Source organism: Symphalangus syndactylus, chromosome 7 (assembly GCF_028878055.3).
Source record: "Symphalangus syndactylus isolate Jambi chromosome 7, NHGRI_mSymSyn1-v2.1_pri, whole genome shotgun sequence".
Lineage (NCBI taxonomy): Eukaryota > Metazoa > Chordata > Mammalia > Primates > Hylobatidae > Symphalangus > Symphalangus syndactylus.
The window spans coordinates 7,450,453-7,471,541 of NC_072429.2; the positions used below are offsets into that span (position 1 = coordinate 7,450,453).

The window sequence follows — 21,089 nt, forward strand, 5'->3', positions numbered from 1 at the left end:
TATGCAAACGTCATTGGTTAAAGTGCTGATGCCATTTAATTAGATTGTTTATAAATTTAATAGGATGGCTACAAAGAGATCTTATTTTAAAAGCAGCTGATGGTGTGAAAATGAGAGAACTACAGTGGTGAAGAGACCAGGAGGCAGCTCTCAGTGAAACCAACATTACGGATGCCCTTCGTGAGCCTTCTCAGTCCCAGCAGGAAGCCCACAACACCAGCCTCCCCACTGCCTGTGCCAGGCCAGCCCCCTCCCTGCTTACCTGCTGACAACACCTAGGCTTACTTTGTCTAAAATCAGAGCGTCCCAGGTCTCTAGCAGAAAATCATCAACTAAATGTCAGGGACCTATGAGTCATTTAAAAAAAAAAAAAGAGAGAAAGTGGAAGGCCATTAGGCAAGCTATGTGCTGGGCTGCTAATGTAGCCCCTGCAGGGAGTGGTCAGGAGCATGCTGCAGCGAGCCTTGGGTCTCGCAGGCCCAGCCCTGCTGCAAGGAGCCAGAGCACCCAGGAAACATCAGCACACACACACGGGGATGCTCCCTTCATGTCACTTGTTTTGCTGCCCTAAATCGCTTCTTGCACCCTAACCCCTGATCCTGGAAGAAGGCAGAGAAACTGGCCTGTACAGAGACCTGCAATTCTACACTAGCTTAACACAACTATGAGACAGAAGAGGGGGACACAGAAGAGGTGGGCAAAAGCGGTCACAATGGCGGGGGATGCTTTGAATACTGGATGGTGTCCAGAGCCGCCCCGATGTCATAATTCTTGGTCTGCAAGAGCCTGGTGAGCCAGCCGCCTTCATCAGAGAAGCCCATGGACAGCATCTGAGAGAGGGACTCAATCAGCCGTGGGTCAGCCTCTGCCAAAACAGGAAGGAAGCCATGAGGAGTGGTGCCGAGCCCTGTGAGTGACCCGAAACACATACCCTCCTGCCTTGGCCAGCCAGGACCAGGGCCTGCCAGTGTCCGAGCCTGCCCAGAACTCTGGCCCTCACAGGCCACAGTGGACCTGCTTTCCCTGTAAAGGGCTCAACTCTGCCACTGCGACACAAGGCAGCCAGGTGGTATGTAAACAGAACTATCGATGGACACTGAAATATGCGTTTCATCTAACTGTCACATCTTTTGATTTTAAAACATAAGAACTACTCTTGGCCCAGAGGCCATAGCTCGCCATCCCCTGCCCTAAGGCAGAGAAGACACACACCGGCAGCCCACAGCAGGTTGTGCACACGGACCTTGGTTTACACATGGCTGCCATGTGACAATGGGGAGTCTCCGTCAGCTGTCCCCATGCCCCACTGCTGCCTTCCACACCATCCACTTCAATGGTGGCGTCTGCCTGGCTCCTACAGGGATCTTTGACCCCCACTCTCAGACCAGCACTCCCTGAGGGGACACTGAGTGTGAGTAGTAGGGACACACCCAGTGCTGCCCCCTCTCTGTGTCACACCTGCCTTAATTCCTGGTCTGCATGTTAAGTTTTAGAAACTCCTACAATTAATATTCCTGGCTCTGGAGTTTGCTTAAAGAAAAACATTTTTAGAACTTCTGCATTAGCAGAACTTACTTGCTATTGCTCAGGGTACACATAAGAGGACAAAACCAACTCCTAACCTCCCACACCTACAGACAGCCCTGCAGTGGAGAACATCCCATCCTTCTGTTTGTGTCACTGAAATCAGAAGGGGGCAGGATGCTCTGAAGGGAAAGGTAGGAATATGTACAAAACCTCTTGGTTCACTTGCCTGGCGGGAGATGCGGGTACAAGGCAGCTTCCTTCAGCCCTGTGGGTCCCTCCTGGGAGGGGTCCAGAGAGCTTGGCCCTTCGGATTCTGGCATCTGTAGGGACTGGAGTTCACCTGTAGACGGGTCCACTTCTTTTGAAGACAAGTGGGTCCAGTCTTCATCTCCTCCTGAACAGTTATCCGACTCCATCTGTTCCTGGAACAAAACTCACCATGAGCACACAGGAGACACGCACAACAGGCCAAGCCTGACCATGGCACTGACTCCTGGCAAACAAACAGTCGGGGAGCATGCATGCACACGTGCGTTTAAGGCTGCAGGGGTCTAGGGGGAACAGTGAGCCACTCATAAAGACCAAGTAACTACAAAGTTCTAGCAGGTTCCCAGAGTGACTTGAATGGCACAGACATCACTGCAGCAGCAGCAGCTCCCTCGGGTTTTCTACGTGGGGCTGCATAGGTGCTGAGGGTGAGGCGGAGGTGCAGGCCACAAATCACTAGGCTGGCCGTGGTCCCAGGTGGTGGGAGGGGCACAGGCTTGCCTCAGGGCGCCCCTCGGACTCCAAGGCGATCTTTCTCATCTGCTCCGCCAGAGACTGCGTGGCGGCCTCAACGTTCCCACCCGGCTTGCTGGGTTCAGAGCAGCAGCTGCTTGGCTGTGAGCTGCTCTTCTCTGTGCTGGAACTCTCTGGAGAGACGGGGGTCAGGCGGCTTCTTTTCCCTCCGTGCTCCACATCAATGTCAACTTCAATGCCTAGAGGCCAAGGAGGAAAGAGCTGTGAAGTTCCCCCAAGGATGCACCTGCAAGCAGGAGCTTGGCCTGTGGGGACTACAGACTCACGAAGATCGCATGTTCAGTCCCCACAAGCAGGTGAGGGTCTGGATGGTGGCACTCAGCGTGTGGATGCAGGTGCTAGGTTCTCCTACCCAACTCGACCCCGGAATCACACAGCCAGTATAGGACCAGACGATGCAAACTCATGAGTCAGGCTTCTCCCAGTATGCCAGCTACAAATCTCTGTGGCTTCTGGAAACATTCTCGGTGTGCCCATGATACTGGACCTTTCTCTTTCTCCAATTCAGTAAAACATTAACCTCAGCTAGCATCTAAGGTCAGCTTCTGAGCCAGAAAGTCCAAAGAGACCTTGTTTTTCCTAACCATGCAGGACATAGGCCACACAGCAGGTAGGGCCAGGCCCTAAGTACAGGGAGAGCCAGTACTGCCTGTGGCAAGCACCTCCAGCCACAGTGATGGAAGGCCATGTGCCTCCTGACACCTGCACAGAGGCTTTGTACGACGACACATACACGCACCTTAACGCTGGGACTCTCCTCAGGGAGGTGGACAGGCCATGCAGGCGAGGCATGGGGCCCGACACTGGCAGCGCAGGGCACCTGCACACCTCCAGGCTCACGTGACTCACCAGGGACGGGAGAATCACCTGCACTATTTTTGAAATTAAATGTGTCAAAAGTCTCCACACACAGCTTAAGAGTCACCAGTTGCCAAAGGCTGTGGTGCACACTCCCTGCCCCCATCCCACTCCCCAAAGCCTCCCTGTGCCCTTTCAGCTCATGCTGTTCTTGCCTGCTGAGTTCATAGCTGTGCATTTCCTACTCTAGACCAGTATCTGCCTCTCCTTCCACTACCCTTTCCAAGACTCAATTTTTTGTTAAAAGAACATTCAGTAGGCCAGGCGCGGTGGCTCATGCCTGTAATCCCAGCACTTTGGGAGGCCGAGGCAGGCAGATCATGAGGTCAGGAGATTGAGACCATCCTGGCTAACGGTGAAACCTCGTCTCTACTAAAAATACAAAAGATCAGCTGGGCGTGGTGCTGTTCGCCTGTAGTCTCACTTACTCGGGAGGCTGAGGCAGGAGAATCGCTTGAACCCGGGAGGCGGAGGTTGCAGTGAGCTGAGATGGCGCCACTGCACTCCAGCCTGGGCGACAAGAGCAAGACTCATCTCAAAAAAAAAAAAAAAAAAAAAAAAAATTCAAAAAGAACATTCAATGTTTCAGCTAGTACCTCTACCTAAATGTTCTTTGCTGGGTCAGGTAGCAGACTGTTTCCTTGTATAGCTTTTTGTTTTCCTACCACTGATGATGGCTTCTCTTTTCCTTTTTTTGTTTTGTAGACGGAGTCTCGCTCTCTTGCCCAGGCTGGAGTGCAGTGCCGCAATCTCTCGGCTCACTGCAGCCTCTGCCCACCAGGTTCAAGTGATTCTCCTGCCTCAGCCTCCCGAGTAGCTGAGACTACAGGCACGTGCCACCATGCCCAGCTAATTTTTGTATTTTTAGTAGAGACGGGGTTTCACCATGTTGGCCAGGCTGCTCTTGAACTCCTGACCTCAGGTGATCTGCCCGCCTTGGCCTCCCAAAGTGCTTGGATTACAGGTGTGAGTCACTGCGCCCAGCCTGCCTTCTCTTTGCATTTGCTAACTTTCCCCATGTTCTCCCACAGCATCTCCGTAGTTTTCTACAAGGGTGAAGTGGATCAGAGGCCCCACTCGTTCTGGTGTTTTCCATAGAGAGTGCCCCTCGCTGTGCAGCCTCCTGTTCCAGCCAGGACTGGCAGCTCTCTGGGCAGGCTCCACTGTGATGCTGTGGCCGCCTTTACTTTCACCCTCTGTCCTGTTAGTTCCCGTTTCCTAATACCTCTGTGCTTCATTTTGGGTTTCCCTCTTCATGTGGTTCAAACCAAGGTTAAAATAATTAAGACTGTATACCAGAAAGTAACTTTGTTCTGCCCTGATACTTGATCATTTTAGCTGGGTATAGAATTCTAGGCTGGACCAGGCACAGTGACTCAGGCATGTAACCCTAACACTCTGGGAGAACAACATGAGAGATCTCTTGAGCCCAGGAGTTCAAAATCGGCCTGGGCAGCATGGCAAGACACCCCATCTCTACAAAAAAATTTTAAAATAGCTAGGCACAGGGCTGGGCACGGTGGCTCACACCTGTAATCCCAGCACTTTGGAAGGTGAAGGCAGGTGGATCATGAGATCAGGAGTCCAAGATCAGCCTGGCCAAGATGGTGAAACCCCATCTCTAGTAAAAATATAAAAATCAGCCAGGCATGGTGGCGGGTGCCTGTAGTCCCAGCTACTCAGGAGGCTGAGGCAGAAAATTGCTTGAACCCAGGAGGTGGAAACTGCAGTGAGCTGAGATCGCACCACTGCACTCCAGCCTGGGCGACAGTGAGACTCCGACTCAGGGTGGGGGGAAGAAAAAGAAAAAAATATCTAGGCACAGTGGCACATGCCTGTAGTCTCAGCTACTTGGGAGGCTGAAGCAAAAGGATCACTTGAGCCCACGAGATCGAGACAACTGTAACCACTGCACTCCAGCCCAGATGACAGACCCTGTTTCAAAAACAAAACAATTCTAGGCCGAAAAGCCTTTTTAACTAATTTCTGGAGTCATCAGTTGTTCCATTGTCTCCTAGCTGTTCATGTTTGTTTGCTCTTTGTATTCCCAAGTATTTACAATAACCTAGAGTTACAGAAGCCCCTCTTTCTTTATCCTCAGGGTTCTGACACTTGACAACGATAAGCTTTGCTGTGGGGTCTTTCTCAGTCATTGGCAGCCGCTTTCAATCTAGAAGATAACGTCTTCATTGCCAAGAAACTTTTTTTTTTTTTTTTTTTTTTTTTTTTTGAGGCAAGGTCTGGTTCCGTCGCCCAGGATGGAGTGCAGTGGTACAATCCAGGCTCGTTGCACCCTCTGCCTCCCAGGCTCAAGCCATCCCCAACCTCAGCCTCCCGAGTAGCTGGGGCCATAAGTACACAACTCCATGCCTGGCTAGTTTTCGTAGTGTTTGTAGACACGGGAAGTGGGGGACGGTGTCTCCCTCTGTTGCCAAGGCTGGTCTCAAACTCATGAGCTCAAGTCACCTGCCTGCCTTGGTCTCCCAAAGTGTTGGGATTACAGGCATGAGCCACCATGCCTGGCGCCAAGAAACTGTCTTGCATCCTATGTTCATTTCCTCCTTTCAGTTTTCTATTCTTTCTGGAATTCCTACTCATCCTATATTGGGCTTCTAGACTTGTTCCTGCGTTAGTTTCTCTTTCCTCTCCTATCTCGATCTTGCTTTTGGAATATCTGCTTGAGACAATATTAGAATCTAAGTCTTCTTTTGAAGTTTTTTTTCTATTTACATTTTTTAATTTCAAGAACTTTGTTCCCTTTGTTATCCTTTTTATAGTATCCTGTTCCTTTTTCATGCAGACAATACTCTTTTGTATCTCACTGAGGGCATTAACATTCTCTTCCCTTTAAGACCTTTTCTCCCACGTGTGGGGCTTTCCTCAGATGGCTGGTGACCCAAGGCTGGCTGATCCCACTGAAGCACTAAGAAAGGTTGACAGGAAGCCTTCTGTGGGGCCAGCGCCATCACCAACTTTCCCTCTGCAGGGTGCCGGGGGGTCTGGCAGGCAGGAGCTGTAGGACACTTCTCTGGGGGCATTCAGCCTCCCTCAGCAGGGACTCCCCACCTCCTGCCTGGCCAGGGAACTGACTGCTGGGCCCATGGCTCATTCGGGATGCCCAGTTTCAGGCTGGTGCCTCACCCTGCCCTGTGTCTCTGGTATCCCATGCTGAAGCTTCCCTGGGTCAGGTGCTTCTGGAATTGAACATGAGGTCTCCTTCAATTGTTGGCAAGAGCCATCATCTGGCCCACTGACACTCTAACTGACACTAACTCAGTGAGTACTGAGTCTCTGACACTCACTAGAGGTTTTCAACCCTCCCCCCTTGTTCCTGTCCCCCATCACTCCCACCTCTTGCCTTTCCTGGTACCGGAACAGATGGTCTTGCTTCTCACCAGGATGCCCTGTTCTGGCACAGAGATTTCTGAAGCTTCCCTCAGCAGGTTGCCACCCTCCCTCCATTTCCATCTTCCAAAAGCTGATCACGTTTGTCTTTTCCTCTGTTACTTTGTCTATAGTGTTTTCTTTTTTGTGTAAGCACTTTCCTCTTATTTCAATAGAGTTTAAGGGGGGAGCAGAGGTAGAAGCAGGCTTAACTACAAGTACCTCCATCTGTAATATTTAAATTATTTTTCTCCTTTATTCTTCCCAACTTGTGATTATGAAAAGGTTGAAGCTGCCGGGCACAGTGGCTCACGCCTGTAATCCCAGCATTTTGGGAGGCCAAGGCGGGCGGATCACCTGAGGTCAGGAGTTCGAGACCAGCCTGACCAACATGGAGAAACCTCATCTCTACTAAAAATACAAAATTAGCCAGGCGTGATGGCACGTGCCTGTAATCCCAGCTACTTGGAAAGGCTGAGGCAGGAGAATTGCTTGAACCCGGGAGGCGGAGGTTGTAGTGAGCCAAGATCACACCATTGCACTCCAGCCTGGACAACAAGAGCAAAGTCTGTCTCAAAAAAAAAAAAAAAGATAAGAAAAAGAAAAAAGGTTGGAACAAACAAAAAGTTGAAAGAATAGTACAAACAATACCCATATGCTTTTTAAATGGGTAACGAGACTCGCCTGTAAACAGATCAGAGAAATCACAGAATTAGGATCTCTCCAACTTGATGATGAAAGCCTGAGATTTCAGGCCTTATAATAAGACTGGACAGGCTACTTTGTCTATGGAGTAGCCATTCTTGTATTCCTTTACTTTCTTAAGAAATTTGCTTTCACTTAAAAAAAAAAAAAAAAAAAAGACTAGATGATGCTCTGTGCCCTGCTGCCCCACAAAGCCTCTGCGTGTCGGTTTATCAAAGATACCGTGACCAGGAGGGGCCCTGTGGCTTCGTGTCCTGCATCTCGGGGCCTGCAGCCTCACCGCCAGGAGCAGCCTGGGTCTCGGTGGCTCCCTCAGTGAGTTCTCACCCCCCCACCACCAAAAGGCCTTGGCACTTCACATGAAAGCCGCCGCTTACCCCACACACACTGCCACCGGGAGGCAGCTGTTGACTCGTTCCCCTTTGGGCCCTGCTCTGGGAACAGTCCCTTCTAGGCAGTTAACCTGTGAGTCATCCGGCTTATAGTTGCTCATAAAGAAAGGAAAGAAACTAGCACTAACTTATACAACAGTCTAAGCCACTCCGCGACTGGCTCTCCTCAGCTGAAACCACTCAGTCTATTTTACTAAAATCTTCCTTGTTTGTAGAGCTCCAGGCTCCTCCCTAGTTAGGAGAAAGCAATTCTATCCACTTTAAGCCATTAGCTTTTAGTGCTCAAAGACATCTGAGGGCCGGGTGTGGTGGCTCACGCCTGTAATCCCAGCACTTTGGGAGGCCAAGGCGGGCGGATCACGAGGTCAGGAGATCGAGACCATCCTGGCTAACACAGTGAAACCCCGTCTCTACTAAAAATACAAAAAATTAGCCGGGCGTGGTGGTGGTTGCCTGTGGTCCCAGCTACTCGGGAGGCTGAGGCCAGAGAATCACTTGAACCTGGGAGGAGGCAGAGGTTGCAGTGAGCCAAGATCACACCACTGCACTCCAGCCTGGGCGACAAGGGTGAAAGTCTGTCTCAAAAAAAAAAAAAAAAAAAAAAAAAAAAAAAAACCAGACTAGCGATTCTTCTTTCCTATTCTCTGACTTCGCCTCTAAACTCTAGTACAGAAGCCATGTGTGTTTGGGCTGTTTAGTTCAGAAGCAATGCCAAGATGTCACTGCCACCTCAAAGTGGAATGAGCAAGGCTGGGTACAGTGGCTCATGCCTGTAATCCCAGCACTTTGGGAGGCCAAGGTGGGTGGATCACCTGAAGTCAGGAGTTCAAGACCAGCCTGGCCAACGTGGCGAAACCCCGTCTCTACTAAAAAAAATACAAAAATTAGCTGGGCGTGGTGGCGGGTACCTGTAATCCCACTTACCCAGGAGGCTGAAGCAGGGGAATCGCTTGAACCCAGGAGGGGGAGGTTGCAGTGAGCAGAGATGGCACCACTGCACTCCAGCCTCCATGACAGAGCAAGACTCCATCTCAAAAAAAAAAAAAAAAGTGGAATGAGCAGGGTTGGAGCAGATGGCAGTCATGCCCTGTAGCCACAGGAGGCAGCAGGCAGGGTTCGGACGCCACTCCTAGCAGCATTCTTTCAGACACTGAACACAACCTTTGGACAGGCTGGGTGGACACAGCCTGCCACTGTGGTCGCAAAAACAAGCTCACTCTTCTAGTGAGAGATGCAGGTGTCCCAGCGATCCATCTGCCATGACGGATCCACCGTCATCTTCAACTAGAAGTTGGCTTCATTCACCGATTCTCACTGCCACATGCCTAACCCTGCAGCACCCGCCCCAGACCCTTAGCTAGACGCAACAGGCACTTTCTAAGGCCCAGCAGGGAGGGGTCTCAGAGCCTGAGCTCATGCCTGGGGTCAGGTGGCCCCTTCCCCCACCCCACAGACCCACTGTGCAACCTGAGGCACCAGAACTGGGTGTCACCCAGAGCACCTGCCTCCACCTTCTCCCCGCTCTGAGGCAGGCCCAGCACTCAGAAGCAGCGGAAAGGTTTGGGGGGTTGTAAACTAAAAGAAGAAAAAGATAAATAGCATGTCAACTAACTACTACCCAGGTCCTCAAAAGTCCAAATCCCAAGGCCTGGCTTAGGGGAAAATGCAGACTATTGTTCACCCAAAGGAGGGCAGTCAGAGGTGACAGGCAAGACCTGCAACCAGAGTCTGGTCACCCTCCCTTACAGGGATTATCCCAACTAAATGCCGGCTGATTCTACTTCACTCCATGTAGAAAGCTCGAGAATTTTGTCAGGGAATTCAACCTGAGTTGCCTGTGGTCCAGCACTACTGAAGGTTGATTTGAGGCAACAAATCCTCACCGGTGTCAAGGGCATGTCAATTACCCATTCCTCTGCAGTATTCCAGGTGAAAAGTTACATAAAGTGCAGTCTGAGTCAGGGAAGCACTGGGCAAGGAGGCGCACTCACCCAGAGGGCTAAGGGCAGCTGCCACACTCTCCCCCACGTTCTTCAGGAAATTCACGCTGGGATCCTCCGATGGAGCAGAAGCTTTGATTTTTACAAAGATCAGATAAAGATATCTTTAATGCCTTGGGTACCTGTCACAGTCCCGTCACCTTCTTGACAAGGTCCCTGTGTTCCCGGGTGACCTTTAACCCAGACGTCTTGTCCAGTGGCCCACTCAGCATCCCCCTCTCCTTCCTCCCACTCTGCACCCCCCGGCCCCGCACAGAGAGCCTCTCCACTCTCCCGTGCCGTTCCCCCTCAACTGTGACCCTGGTGCTCAGCAACCCCAGAGAGGCTCAGGCTCAGTCCACTGTGAATACTGATGACATCCTTGAGTAAATATGTTATTTACTCAAAGTCAAGCAAACATCCCCATCTTTGTCCCCAAGGGTGAGGTGATTCACAGGACACAGTAACATTAATAAAATCAGAATCCAAAAATCTGGACTACAAAGCTAAGGGTCTTTAACTTCTAACTATGTTTAAAAGGACTTCAGCAACTTCGGCTCTGATCTTCCTGACAACCATCACAAAAGAGAACAAAGTGCATCAAAGATCCCTGGGCTGGAAGGGCCTCCCTGCCTGCACCTCAGTGTACCTCAGGAGGGCAGCCTCCTGAGGTGGGAAGGGCTGTGCAGGTGAATGTGTGGCCTCAGGCACTTAGGCACCTCAGTTTCCCCATTTGGGAAATGCAGAGAATACCCCCCCACTTTGCAGGGTTCTTGTGCGATCATAGGACACTGGGAAGGTGGGGAGGTATCCTGAATTCTTGCCTTGCACACAGGCTTTGCACAAGGGCCCTGCACACAGGCTGCCTGACTACTGTCACCAAACAGAAGCCGGTTCCAACGCAAGCCTCACCTGATTCCGCCGTGGGACCAGGGCGGGCATCTCCTGCACGAGGAGGACGTGGGCTCCAGTTTCCTGGTGGACCCATTTCCCATCCTGGCCACCCGAAGTGCCCGTGTTTCATCTTCCGGAGCCAGCGGCTGTGCGAGAAGCCCTGGGGGAGGAATTAGCAGAGGGGCAGGCAGTGAGCGGGTCAAGGTTCCTGCCACCCTGAGCCCACCCCAGGCCTACACAGAGGGCCTGCTCACCTCAGACAGGTGCCCGAAGGGGCTGGGGAACGCGAGCTTGGTGTGTCCCCGGTGCAAGCCCTTTCCCTCACAGACGCTACACAAGTCGTAGTCTGGGCAGACGCTGCACTTGTAGCGGGTTCCTACCACGGGCCCATTGCAGCCATCACAGATCACATTGGGGTGCACCATGTTGCGAGGCGCCTCCTGAGCACACGGTGGGCGGTGGTCCCGCCGGCACTCTTTTTTCTCTACAGGAAGGGTAGAGAGAGCCGGTAGGGTGGGGCCCCCTAAAGTCCTCCCCCTCTATCATCACTGTGGGGCTGTCACTGCCAGCAAGGCCCCTGGCCCTGCTCTCCAGTGTGGAGTCCACACAAAATTCAGCCGCTTAGGTGAGGGCAGCAGAGCAACCAAGAACCTGCTAGGAGGTTCCCAGTCCCTGTGTCTATTACCCGGGAACTGTGGCCCAGGCAGCAGAGCAGCAGCAAAGAGCCCTGTCTGCACAGCTTGGGCCATGCTCTTCACCCAAGCACCACGGCAGCAGACCCCATCCCTAGAGTGAACATGGACTCCTCTTTCTCAGGTCAGGCACAGCACTTAATATGTCTTTTTTGTTGTTGTTGTTGTTGCCTAGGCTGGAGCGCAGTCGTGTGAGTTCGGCTCGTGGCAACCTCCGCTCTCCAGGTTTAAGCGATTCTCATCTCAGCCTCCTGAGTAGCTGGGACTAGAAGCGCGTACCACCACACCCGGCTAATTTTTGTATTTTTAGTAGAGACAAGGTTTCACCACGTTGGCCAGGCTGGTCTTAAACTCCTGACCTCAGGTGACCTGCCCGCCTCGGCCTCCCAAAGTGCTGGGATTACAGGCGTGAGCCACCGCGCCCAACCAGCCCCTTACCTTTAATGTAGATTCGGAAGATGTCATCCTTCACATAGGACATGGCCATTGTCAATTCCTCATCACTGGAAAAGGCAACCAAGTCCCCGTCCTCATCTAGATTGTTTAAAAGACAGCACATGAGCACCCAGGGGTTCTCAGCTGGACATAAGCTGCTGGAACGGGCTGAGGCCAGTATGAAAGGGACACTCACAGGGCTATAAACTGGAACACACCTACTTGAGCCACGGAGGGCAGGAGTGAGAGGCAAGACTGCCCCCTTGCTCTGGCACCTCCTGGAAGGTGAGTGCTCCAACCTGGGCCCTGGACCACAGCCACATGCAGGGGACGGAGGGCCTGGGCAAAGGGGCAACAGCAGCTTCGGCTGCTGCACTTATTTAGCCTTGGGCCAGCTGCCGCTTCAGAAACGTGCTACCTCATTCCACATCAGACCAGGCCCATGTCCATCTTCAACCGTGGGAGATCCCTGCCTGTGACCTGCTCCTGAGGGGCCCAGCCCCACAAAGGCCTTAGACTTCTAGTGGCTTGGGAGTAAAGGAGACGAGGGCATCTGCCTGCTTCCTTCCCTAACAAAGCTAAAAAACATGTATTTGTATGTAGTCTCCAGTTGTGACAGATACATGTGAGCTCAAATGGCTTTAAAGACAACTGTGCAGACCAAACCACACCATCCACCGTGCGTACAGGTGAGGCACCCAAAGGTGCAAACGACCCAAATGTCTGTCAACCAATGAACAGGTAAACAAAACATGGCCTCTCCATACAACAGAATATTATTCCTCCAAAAAAAACGAAGTACTGATATGTGCCACAACACTGAACACATTACACTAAGTGAAAGAAACCACTTGCAAGACGACATTGTCTGATTCTATTTACATGAAATGTCCAGGATTGCAAGATGAATAGATACGGAAAGGAGGTTGCTGGGGGCATGTGGATAGGGGGGTGATAAAAGGTATATATGGCGTTTATAAGGTGATGAAAAGCTCTCACATTGAATATGGTCCACAAACCTATGAAAATGGTGAAAACCACTGACTTGTACACTAAATGGGTGAACCCTTATGTCAATTACAGCTCAATAACATCACAAAAATTTTTTTTTTAAGAATAGGAGAGGGCCTGGCAGGCAGGCAGCCCTCCAGAGGGAGGTCCTAGCACTGCCCCCTCCCAGGGGCCGGCTTTGGCCACCTCCCCGCCTCCTGGCCACAACCACCTCCCTAACCCCACCCCCAGCAGCCACAGGTCACACCAGCGCAGCAGGAAACAGTTCCTGGGCTTCTGTGCCCACACCAACACTACTGAAGAACGTTCTCGTTTTGTCCCTCTCCACTTGCCAATGGGAAAACATCTGTACTGGCCCGCAGCGTTCCGCCGGCAATCAGTGCCCTCCTCCCAGGCGCTGTCGCGGCGCTCGCGAGTCCCCCGCACCCCCGCGCTTGTTTACCCGCGTCACTCCCTCCCCTCCGCCGGCGCTCCCCGGGCTCCTCCAGGGCATTATCTGAACCCACCACCTGGCGCAGCAAGATGTCAGTGTAACCCGAGTGCCCGCCTGACCACCCGGTTCCCGCGGAGAGCCAGAGAGTTCGCCCCGGCGCGTCCTTGCCAAAATCCCCAACAGCGCGGGGGGTGGGGGGGCGTCTGACGCCCCCAGGCTCGAACCCCCGGCCGGCAGGGCTCCACCGCCCCAGGGGGCCAACGCTGAGCAGCGGGTCCCCGCCTTGGTCACCACTCCAGTCACCAGGCCGGCACCCATGGCCGAACTGGGGACCCATGCAGGCCACCGCCACCCAGGGAGCAGCCAGAGCAGACCCCCTCACGGCCCGCCAGGCATCGGCGAGAAGGGAGGGGACAGCCACCCTCCGGCAGGAGGTCGTGCCCGGCCTGCGTCACCGCCCCCGCCGCTCCCCGGCCCGCTCACCGCGGTAGTGCGCCTGGAAGCCGCCGGGCCGCAGCGCGGGGAACAGGGCGGCCACCCGGCTCAGCAGCCGCTCGCAGGGCCCGGGACCTGCCGCAGCCTCGGCTTCCGCCTCAGGCTCGGGGCTGAAGCAGAAGCTGAAGCGGCGGATCTCGCGCGCCGCGTCCTCCTTGCCCAGAAGGTAGGCCTTCACGGTGAGCGACGCCATAGCGAGCCGTGAGCTGGCGGAAAACGGGCCGTCCTGGCCGCAGCCGAAGCGCGGCTTTTGTAGCGAACGCGGAGGCCCCGCCCCGCCTCGAGAGGGGCGGAGCTTGTCGCGCCCTCCCCTCCCCCGCCACCGTCGTCGCGGCGCGAGAGCCGCCCTGCAGAGGCCCCTTCACTATTCTCCCCTTCCCCGCTACCCCTCGCTCCAGGTCTCCCGGCCCCCTCATTGCTGACCCCTCTCTTCATTGCCCCGGTGCACCAAGGACCCCAAGAAACCGGCCCTGGCACTCATACTGGCCTGGGCTCCAGCCTCTGCACCTGGGATCAGGGTACTGGCGGGGGTCCAGCCCCTCGCCCCTCCCAGGCTTGGGCCTGGCCATGACTCAGCAATATCCTCAGTTGGGGGTACCCAGTGTAGGGAGAGGGGGACACAGCGCCCATATCAGGAGGCTGCTAGGCCGCCCAGTGGGCACTGCTGGCCAGAACAAGCTGGCTCTCAGGGTGCTGTTCCGACCCTGCCATGGTCAGCCTCCCGCGGTGGCAGCCCTCTTACAGCGCATAGCACCCTCGGTGACGGACCCCGACTCTGGCCTGAGCACCAGAGAAGTTCCCAGTTTAGTAGGAGTGGAGTTGAGAGGTGCTGGAGGACCAGCTAAGGTCTCCTGAGTGTCAGTGGTCGCCAAGTGTTCACTGTGGTCCAAGTGACTCCTTATGAGCTCCTCGATTCAGCAGGTAATGCCCATGGCCCTGTGGGGGCTCAGGCCCGTTGGCCTTATGGGCAGCCAAGGGGGTCAGCCAACAGTCTCCTCAGCTAGGAACGAAGAAACACTGCTTTATGCCACCAAAGTAACCTGTCCGCCAGAACTGGGGCAAGGAGAGGGGCAGGACGAGTGGTCACCCTCCGGAGCCCCCAGGCAAGGTCCTGTGAGGGGCAGGTCAGAACCTGCTGGGTCCAACTCCTGCCATTTCAGGCCAGGGCGTGCAGGAGCTGGAGAAACCTCCCAGGGGAGGAAACCCAGAGGGAGGGAGGGAAGAGTAGCTGGATGGGGCCAGTCAGGTGCGAAGGTGATGTGTGCGCACAGCAGGGCCTGGTCCACAGGTGTGAATAATCCTTCGTCTGCACACAGCAGGGCCTGGTCCACAGGTGTGAATAATCCTTCGTGTGCGCACAGCAGGGCCTGGTCCACAGGTGTGAATAATCCTTCGTGTGCGCACAGCAGGGCCTGGTCCACAGGTGTGAATAATCCTTCCCGGAGGGCTCCGAAGTGGGCAAGGCTTCCACCCTGCCCAGAGCAGCCCTGTGGCGAGGGTTCAGGCCTCTCCCTGCATCCAGCAGTGGAGAGTGGAAAATGCCCCAGGGCCTGCTGGAGCCACTGCCTTGCAGACAGGGGTAGGGACACAGAGGGGCGTGCTGGCAGAGGCTGCGGCCTACAGACGGGTGCTGGCCAAGCGTGACTCAGCAGCCCAGGCGCCTGAGAGCCACGTGGCCCCCGCCGAGGGCCGGCTTTCCTGCCCCAGCCCCCCGCTATGGCCCGGTCTGAGCAGGGTGAGGGACACAAGGAAAGCCCTCTGGCTCTGGGAACATAGCTTTGAGGAAGCGCTCAAGGCGCCCCACTCACCCCCAAGAAGAAGCTCCTTTGCCTTCTCGCCATTTGGCCCGTTTGGGATCGCGGGAAGTTTCCGCGGGGGCTGGGGGCAGGTGAAGAGACTGGGGGGTGGGGAGAAGGTGGCACAGAAGGGGGGTCTTTGGGAAGCTGAGGTGGAGACCCCGGCTCTGGCCCTTCCCCGCACGCCTTGCGGCCCCAGCGGCCGCCCTGCCCCCACGCGAGGCCAAGGCCTCCCGAAGGTAAACAAGGCGCGGCGGGAACCCCCTGGTAGGGCCCTCTCCTCCCGCCGCGGAGGTCAGGTGGTCTGGCCGGCAGTGAGTCAGCGTCCCATGACCGCTGTCGTAATAGGGGGATCCCCGGCCCCTGCTGCCACCCGTCTCAGTGACCTCTTACCTGGAGGCTGGGCTGGGGAGGGGCTCCGGGGTCACCGTGAGTCCCCTGAGCAGGAAGAGCGTGCAGCGGCCGGTGCCAAACAGACACTCTCCCCCTTCTGGCCTCTGACTCCTTCCCCTTTCCCGATGCAGTCCCACCCCGCAAGCTCTCCGCGTCCATTGAGCCCCTTCCCACCCTCCAGGGCCCGGCGTGCATGCCCAGGGAAAGCTCGGCACCTGAGCCGTGAGACCCACTATGGACCAGCCTCTCATTTCCTCATCTTTCAAATGGGGCTGAAGTGGGAGGACTTGCGCTGCCCTCCCAGGCGATGCCCCGTGGGTGTGCAAGTTGTTTAGCTGCTTTTGGGGCTGTAAGCTGGGGGGTCAGGGCAGGACAGAGACTGCAGTGGGGGCTGAGGTGAAAGAGTGGGGAGGGCAGGAGAGGCCTGAGCCAAGCGCCCAGTGGTCCCAGGAGACCAGCCCGGGCAGCCACAGGGGTGGTCTGGTTCTGTCTGTTGCTGCCCAGCATGTTGTAACCACCTCCTCAGTTCCCCCTTCCCCCTTCCCAAATAATCCTATGCCTTGGCAGTGGTGTTCCCAGGTTCGCTTCTTTTCTCTGGGGTGTGGAGTCAAGTGTCCGTGTGGGTGCTGGGGCAGCCAGAGACAAGGCTACTGAGAGATTCAGGCTGCACCGCTCTGGGCCATCTTTAGGGAGACTGACAATCACAGGAGACACAGGGGATGAGTTCCTCTACAGAGGTCCTGGTCTGTGCGGGGACCTCCAGGCCTTCTGGGCTGCAGCCACTCCCTTCCACTCACATGGGAGGCCACAGCCCTCCCTTGCCATCTTCCTAATCATGCCAGCTCATTCTACCTGGTGACTTTTCCCTGGCTCTCCCTCTGGTCTGAAACCCTTTCCGCTCCTGCCCTACATGGCAACTTCCCACCCTAAATGTCTCCTCCTCAGTGGGGCCTTCCTTGACCACTCCCTAGAAAAACTCCCCAGGCACTGGACATCACTTTTTTTTTTTTTTTTTTTGGGACAGTCTCTCTCTGTCACCCAGGCTGAAGTGCAGTGAGTGGCACGATCTTGGCTCGCTGCAACCTCCGCCTCCCAGGTTCAAGCAATTCTCCTGCTTCTGCCTCAGCCTCCCAAGTAGCTGGGACTACAGGTGCCCGCCACCAAGCCTTGCTAATTTTTGTATTTTTAGTAGAGATGGGTTTCACTATGTTGGCCAGGATGGTCTTGAACTCCTGACCTCAGGTGATCCACCCACCTCAGCCTCCCAAAGTGCTGAGACTGCAGGCGTGAGCCACCCGCCTGGCCAGACATCACCCCCTTTTAGCCCTTTCAGACAAGCCCAAAGCCCAGGAAAGAGGGGCTGGGGCCATGGGAGGGGGCACGCCCACAAGGGGTTTGCAAAGATCTTTCTAAAAGAAAAGGAGTTCAAGTCATGGACAGACATGGTTAGAGAATTCAGTGATGCCAAGCTGTCAGGCCTGAGAGCCCCAGGGACCCTCTCCTACTGGAAGGCCAGAGCTGCAGAAAGAGGTCCCCCGGGCTGGGCGAATTTCTCCAAATAAATTCAAATATGGCCTGCCTCGGGACGGGGGCGAGACCCTGGGCCCTCAGGGGCACTGAGGTGTCGCCCATGCCGGGGGACATCGCCATTTGGGGGCCGCCCTCGCCAACCGCGGAGTGCGGAAAAGGGGAGGGATGGAGGACGAATGCCCGGCGGTGTCTAAAGGCACAACGCGGAGCAGGAACCACAGCCCTGGTCCCCAGAAAGCGCGCGCGGCCCGGGGCAGAACCTGCCGGGGTTCTAGCTCGGGGCGCAAGGGATGTGGGGTTCACTGGAAGACGGGGCGTGGGCCGCCCGTGGGGAGGAGACTGGACCCGAACCCGGCCCGCCCCACCCGAGCGGCGACGCCAGCGCTGACCCCAGGCGTGTCCCGGCCCCTGGCGCGGCTCCGGCCCAACCGTGCACGCCCGCGGGCGCCTCGCACCCGCGTGGGAAGTGGCCTGCCCGGGGCCACCGGCCCGCAAGTCCCCCGTGTTCTCGAGGCCCCGGCCTCGTCGTCCCGCGCACCTGTAGCCGGCAGGAGGGGCTGAGAGGTGGGTCGCGCTGGGACCTAAGGCCCCGCCCCCTCGCCAGTCTCTCCCTTCCTCCGTCACCCAGTGGCCGGAGACCCGGGGGCCCTGCTGGGGTACCCCAAAGCATAGGGCCAGCCTGAGTGTGGAAGGTCCTGAAAAGACAGGGGGGGCGGCGACAAGGAGTAGGGAGGGGGGCTGGAGTAAGACGGCAAAGTGACCCCGGAAGGGTCCAGGCGCCCCAAGCCCATCGAAGACTGGAGGCTCTCAGTGGCGCCTGGGGGGACTGTGGGAAAAGCAGCTCAAGAAGGGGAATCTGGAGCGAGGTGGGGGAGAGGTCAGCATGGCCTTCTCTAGGAGCGCCAGCCTCAGACAGAGCGGTGCCAGGCTGCACCGGGAGTACCCGTCTATACTGAACGGGTCGGGAGTGTGGGATCCCATGGAGAGGGCTGCCCCCGCAGCAGGAGCGATGGCCCTCTCGCTCCCCTCCACCTGCTCCCATCGAAAACCTTCTGGAAGAAGCCAGGCACGGTGGCTCACGCCTGTAATCCCAGCACTGGGAGGCCTAGGTGGGCGGATCGCGAGGTCAGGAGTTCGAGACCAGCCTGGCCAACAGAGCGAAACCCCATCTGTACTAAAAATAAAAAAAATTAGTTGGGCGTGGTGGCAGGTGCCTGTAGTCCCGGCTAGTTGAGAGGCTGAGGCAAGAGAATTGCTTTAGCCTCGGAGGCAGAGGTTGCAGTGAGCTGAGATGGCGCCACTGCACTGCAATCTTGGTGTCTCAACAAAACAAAAAAGAAAACCTTCTGGAAGAATTATCTGTCTTTGAGGATCTAAGCCTTCTTGCTCCCAATGTTTCCCAGCAGGGCCTGCACCCCAGGGCGGGTACTTACCGCAGTCCCCCACCTCCAGCTCTGCACACTCACAGCCCAGTGCCCGCTCTTCCCCCTCAGCCTCCCGACCAGACTCAGCTCTTCAACCTCCCTGCGAGTCCCTCTGCACCCGCTTTGTTCTGTGCCTGTCCCTGCCTGACTGTGTGGGCTCAGGTAGTTTTGTGGGGTGTGTGGATGTTGTGTGGGAGTGTATGTGTGCCCCATGTGTCCCGTGTGTTATAACCCTGATGCTCTGGAGCAGAAGGTGTGGGCTCACCTGTGGATAACGGCTGGTATTGAAGCAGGGTCCCCCACCTGTGTTAGGCCACCATGTACTTTTGTGTACAGGTAGGGTGAGGTAAACCCATGATCCAAGCTTGGCCAACCAGAGCACTGTAGCACCCTGGTCAGGGATGGACATGTGACCCACGCTGGCGGATGAAATGCACACTGGGGTCATCTGGAAGAAGGAGCCTTGGGGAGGGGGGAATCCTGACCAGATCAAAGCTTGATCTCAGTATCTGACTCCTGGATCCAGGCTGGCCTAATGCTGGATTATAAAACGGCTTAAGCCAGTTGCTTGTGGTTTTCCTCAGTTGTATCCAAGAGTAGTGACCCCTGCCGTGTACCCCATGCTGCCCCAGGTTTTCTTTTTGTTTTCGAGACAGAGTCTTGCTCTGTTGCCCAGGCTGGAGTACAGTGGCTTAATCTCTGCTCACTGCAACCTCCACCTCTCGGATTCAAGCAATTCTCGTGCCTCAGCCTCCCAAGTAGCTGGGATTACAGGCGCCCAACACCATATCTGGCTAATTTTTGTATTTTTTTTTTTTTTTTTTTTTTTTGAGACGGAGTCTTTCTCTGTCCCCCAGGCTGGAGTGCGGTGGCGCGATCTCAGCTCACCGCAACCTCCACCTCCTGGGTTCACGCCATTCTCCTGCCTCAGCCTCCCGAGTAGCTGGGACCACAGGCGCCCGCCAACACGCCCAGCTAATTTTTTTGTATTTTTTAGTAGAGACGGGGTTTCACCGTGTTAGCCAGGATGGTCTCGATCTCCTGACCTTGTGATCCACCCGCCTCGGCCTCCCAAAGTGCTGGGATTACAGGCTTGAGCCACCGCGCCCGGCCTAATTTTTGTATTTTTAGTAGAGACGGGGTTTCACCATGTTGGCCAGGCTGGTCTTGAACTCTTGGCCTCAAGTGATCCGCCCACCTTAGCCTCCCAAAGTACTGGCATTACAGGCGTGAGCCACCACACCCGACCTGCTCTAGGGTTCCTGATGGCAGTGATGGTCACAATACAGGCCAGAAACAGTCACAATACAGGCCAGAAACCTGGGAGTCAGCTATGACCATGTGCTCCCCATCAAGCCACCAGCAGTTCCTGTTGATCGTACTTTCCGGCAATAGCAACAGTAATAATACACATGTAGCACATCTTTTATGCCAGGAAACATTCTAAATATTTTAATTTTTAGAGACAAGGTCTCACTTTGGTCCGCAGTCTGGAGTGCAGGGGTATGATCACGGTTCACGGCAACCACAATCATCTTGGGCTCACGCGATCCTCCCACCTCGGCCTCCTAAAGTGCTGGGATTAGAGGTGTGAGCCACCTCACCCAGCTGGAATATTTTTCTGCATATTAACTCACCTGTTCCCTTGAGGTGAGACCCTGTGATTAATTCTGGCCAAGGACCTGAGCCAGAAGAGCCATATATCACCTATACACCAAGCATTTATTTATGTGCCAGTGCCAAAGCTTCTAGAGCTCTCTTTCTCTTTGCCAAGAAAGCCTTTGATTTTCACATGGTTATGCCTGTAGCCTGGGCAGGAACTACAATCAGCAGAGACCCCAGGGGACCCTTGAAGGGTATACAGCTTTGAGTATACTTTTATTAGATCAGAGAAATTTGGGGTTGTTAGAGCAGCATAATCCAGTCTATCCTGACTGATTATCCCCACAGGCACAGAAGGGACTAAGTTGCTGTTAACGGACGGAAGCAGAATTACGAACCCAGAAGGGCCATTCCCTAGGACATCTTGACCTCAGTGATGTACATTCTCCAAAGACTGTCCTGAATCCATCTACTTCTCCTAACTCCATTCCCCACCCCTCTGACCTTCCATTCCAGACTTTCTCCTGATGGTTATGTCAGGGAGGAAAAGCTTTTCCTCTGCCCTCTTAGATTCAGCATCTGAGGGCCTGCAAATTAAACTGACAAAAGACAAATTAGCAAGAGAAACGGAGTTGTGTAGCTTTTTGTTTTTTGTTTGAGATGGAGTCAGTATTGCCCAGGCTGGTCAGGAACTCTTACGGTCAGGGTCAGAGGATGCTCCCACCTCTGCCTCTCAAG

General features: G+C 55.1%; 1 protein-coding gene across 4 annotated transcripts in view; it reads right to left on the reverse strand.

Annotated features, from left to right (window-relative positions):
* Positions 1–13: 13 nt before the first annotated feature.
* Positions 14–21,089, reverse strand: part of SQSTM1 (sequestosome 1) — a 32,138-nt gene continuing 11,062 nt past the window's right edge. Inside the window, exons 1-8 of one of the 4 annotated variants that reach the window (XM_063642495.1) lie at positions 14,349–15,743; positions 11,671–11,766; positions 10,795–11,024; positions 10,559–10,700; positions 9,659–9,739; positions 2,296–2,507; positions 1,754–1,949; positions 14–865 (exon numbers count right to left, since the gene is read on the reverse strand). In XM_063642495.1, coding sequence (XP_063498565.1) covers positions 708–865; positions 1,754–1,949; positions 2,296–2,507; positions 9,659–9,739; positions 10,559–10,700; positions 10,795–11,024; positions 11,671–11,766; positions 14,349–14,355 — 1,122 coding nt within the window. In that variant the 5' untranslated portion in view covers positions 14,356–15,743 and the 3' untranslated portion in view covers positions 14–707. Of the gene's footprint in view, positions 866–1,753; positions 1,950–2,295; positions 2,508–9,658; positions 9,740–10,558; positions 10,701–10,794; positions 11,025–11,670; positions 11,767–13,594; positions 13,902–14,348; positions 15,744–21,089 lie in introns of those variants that run through there. The other 3 variants (XM_055284953.2, XM_055284954.2, XM_063642494.1) reach the window with 3 other exon arrangements.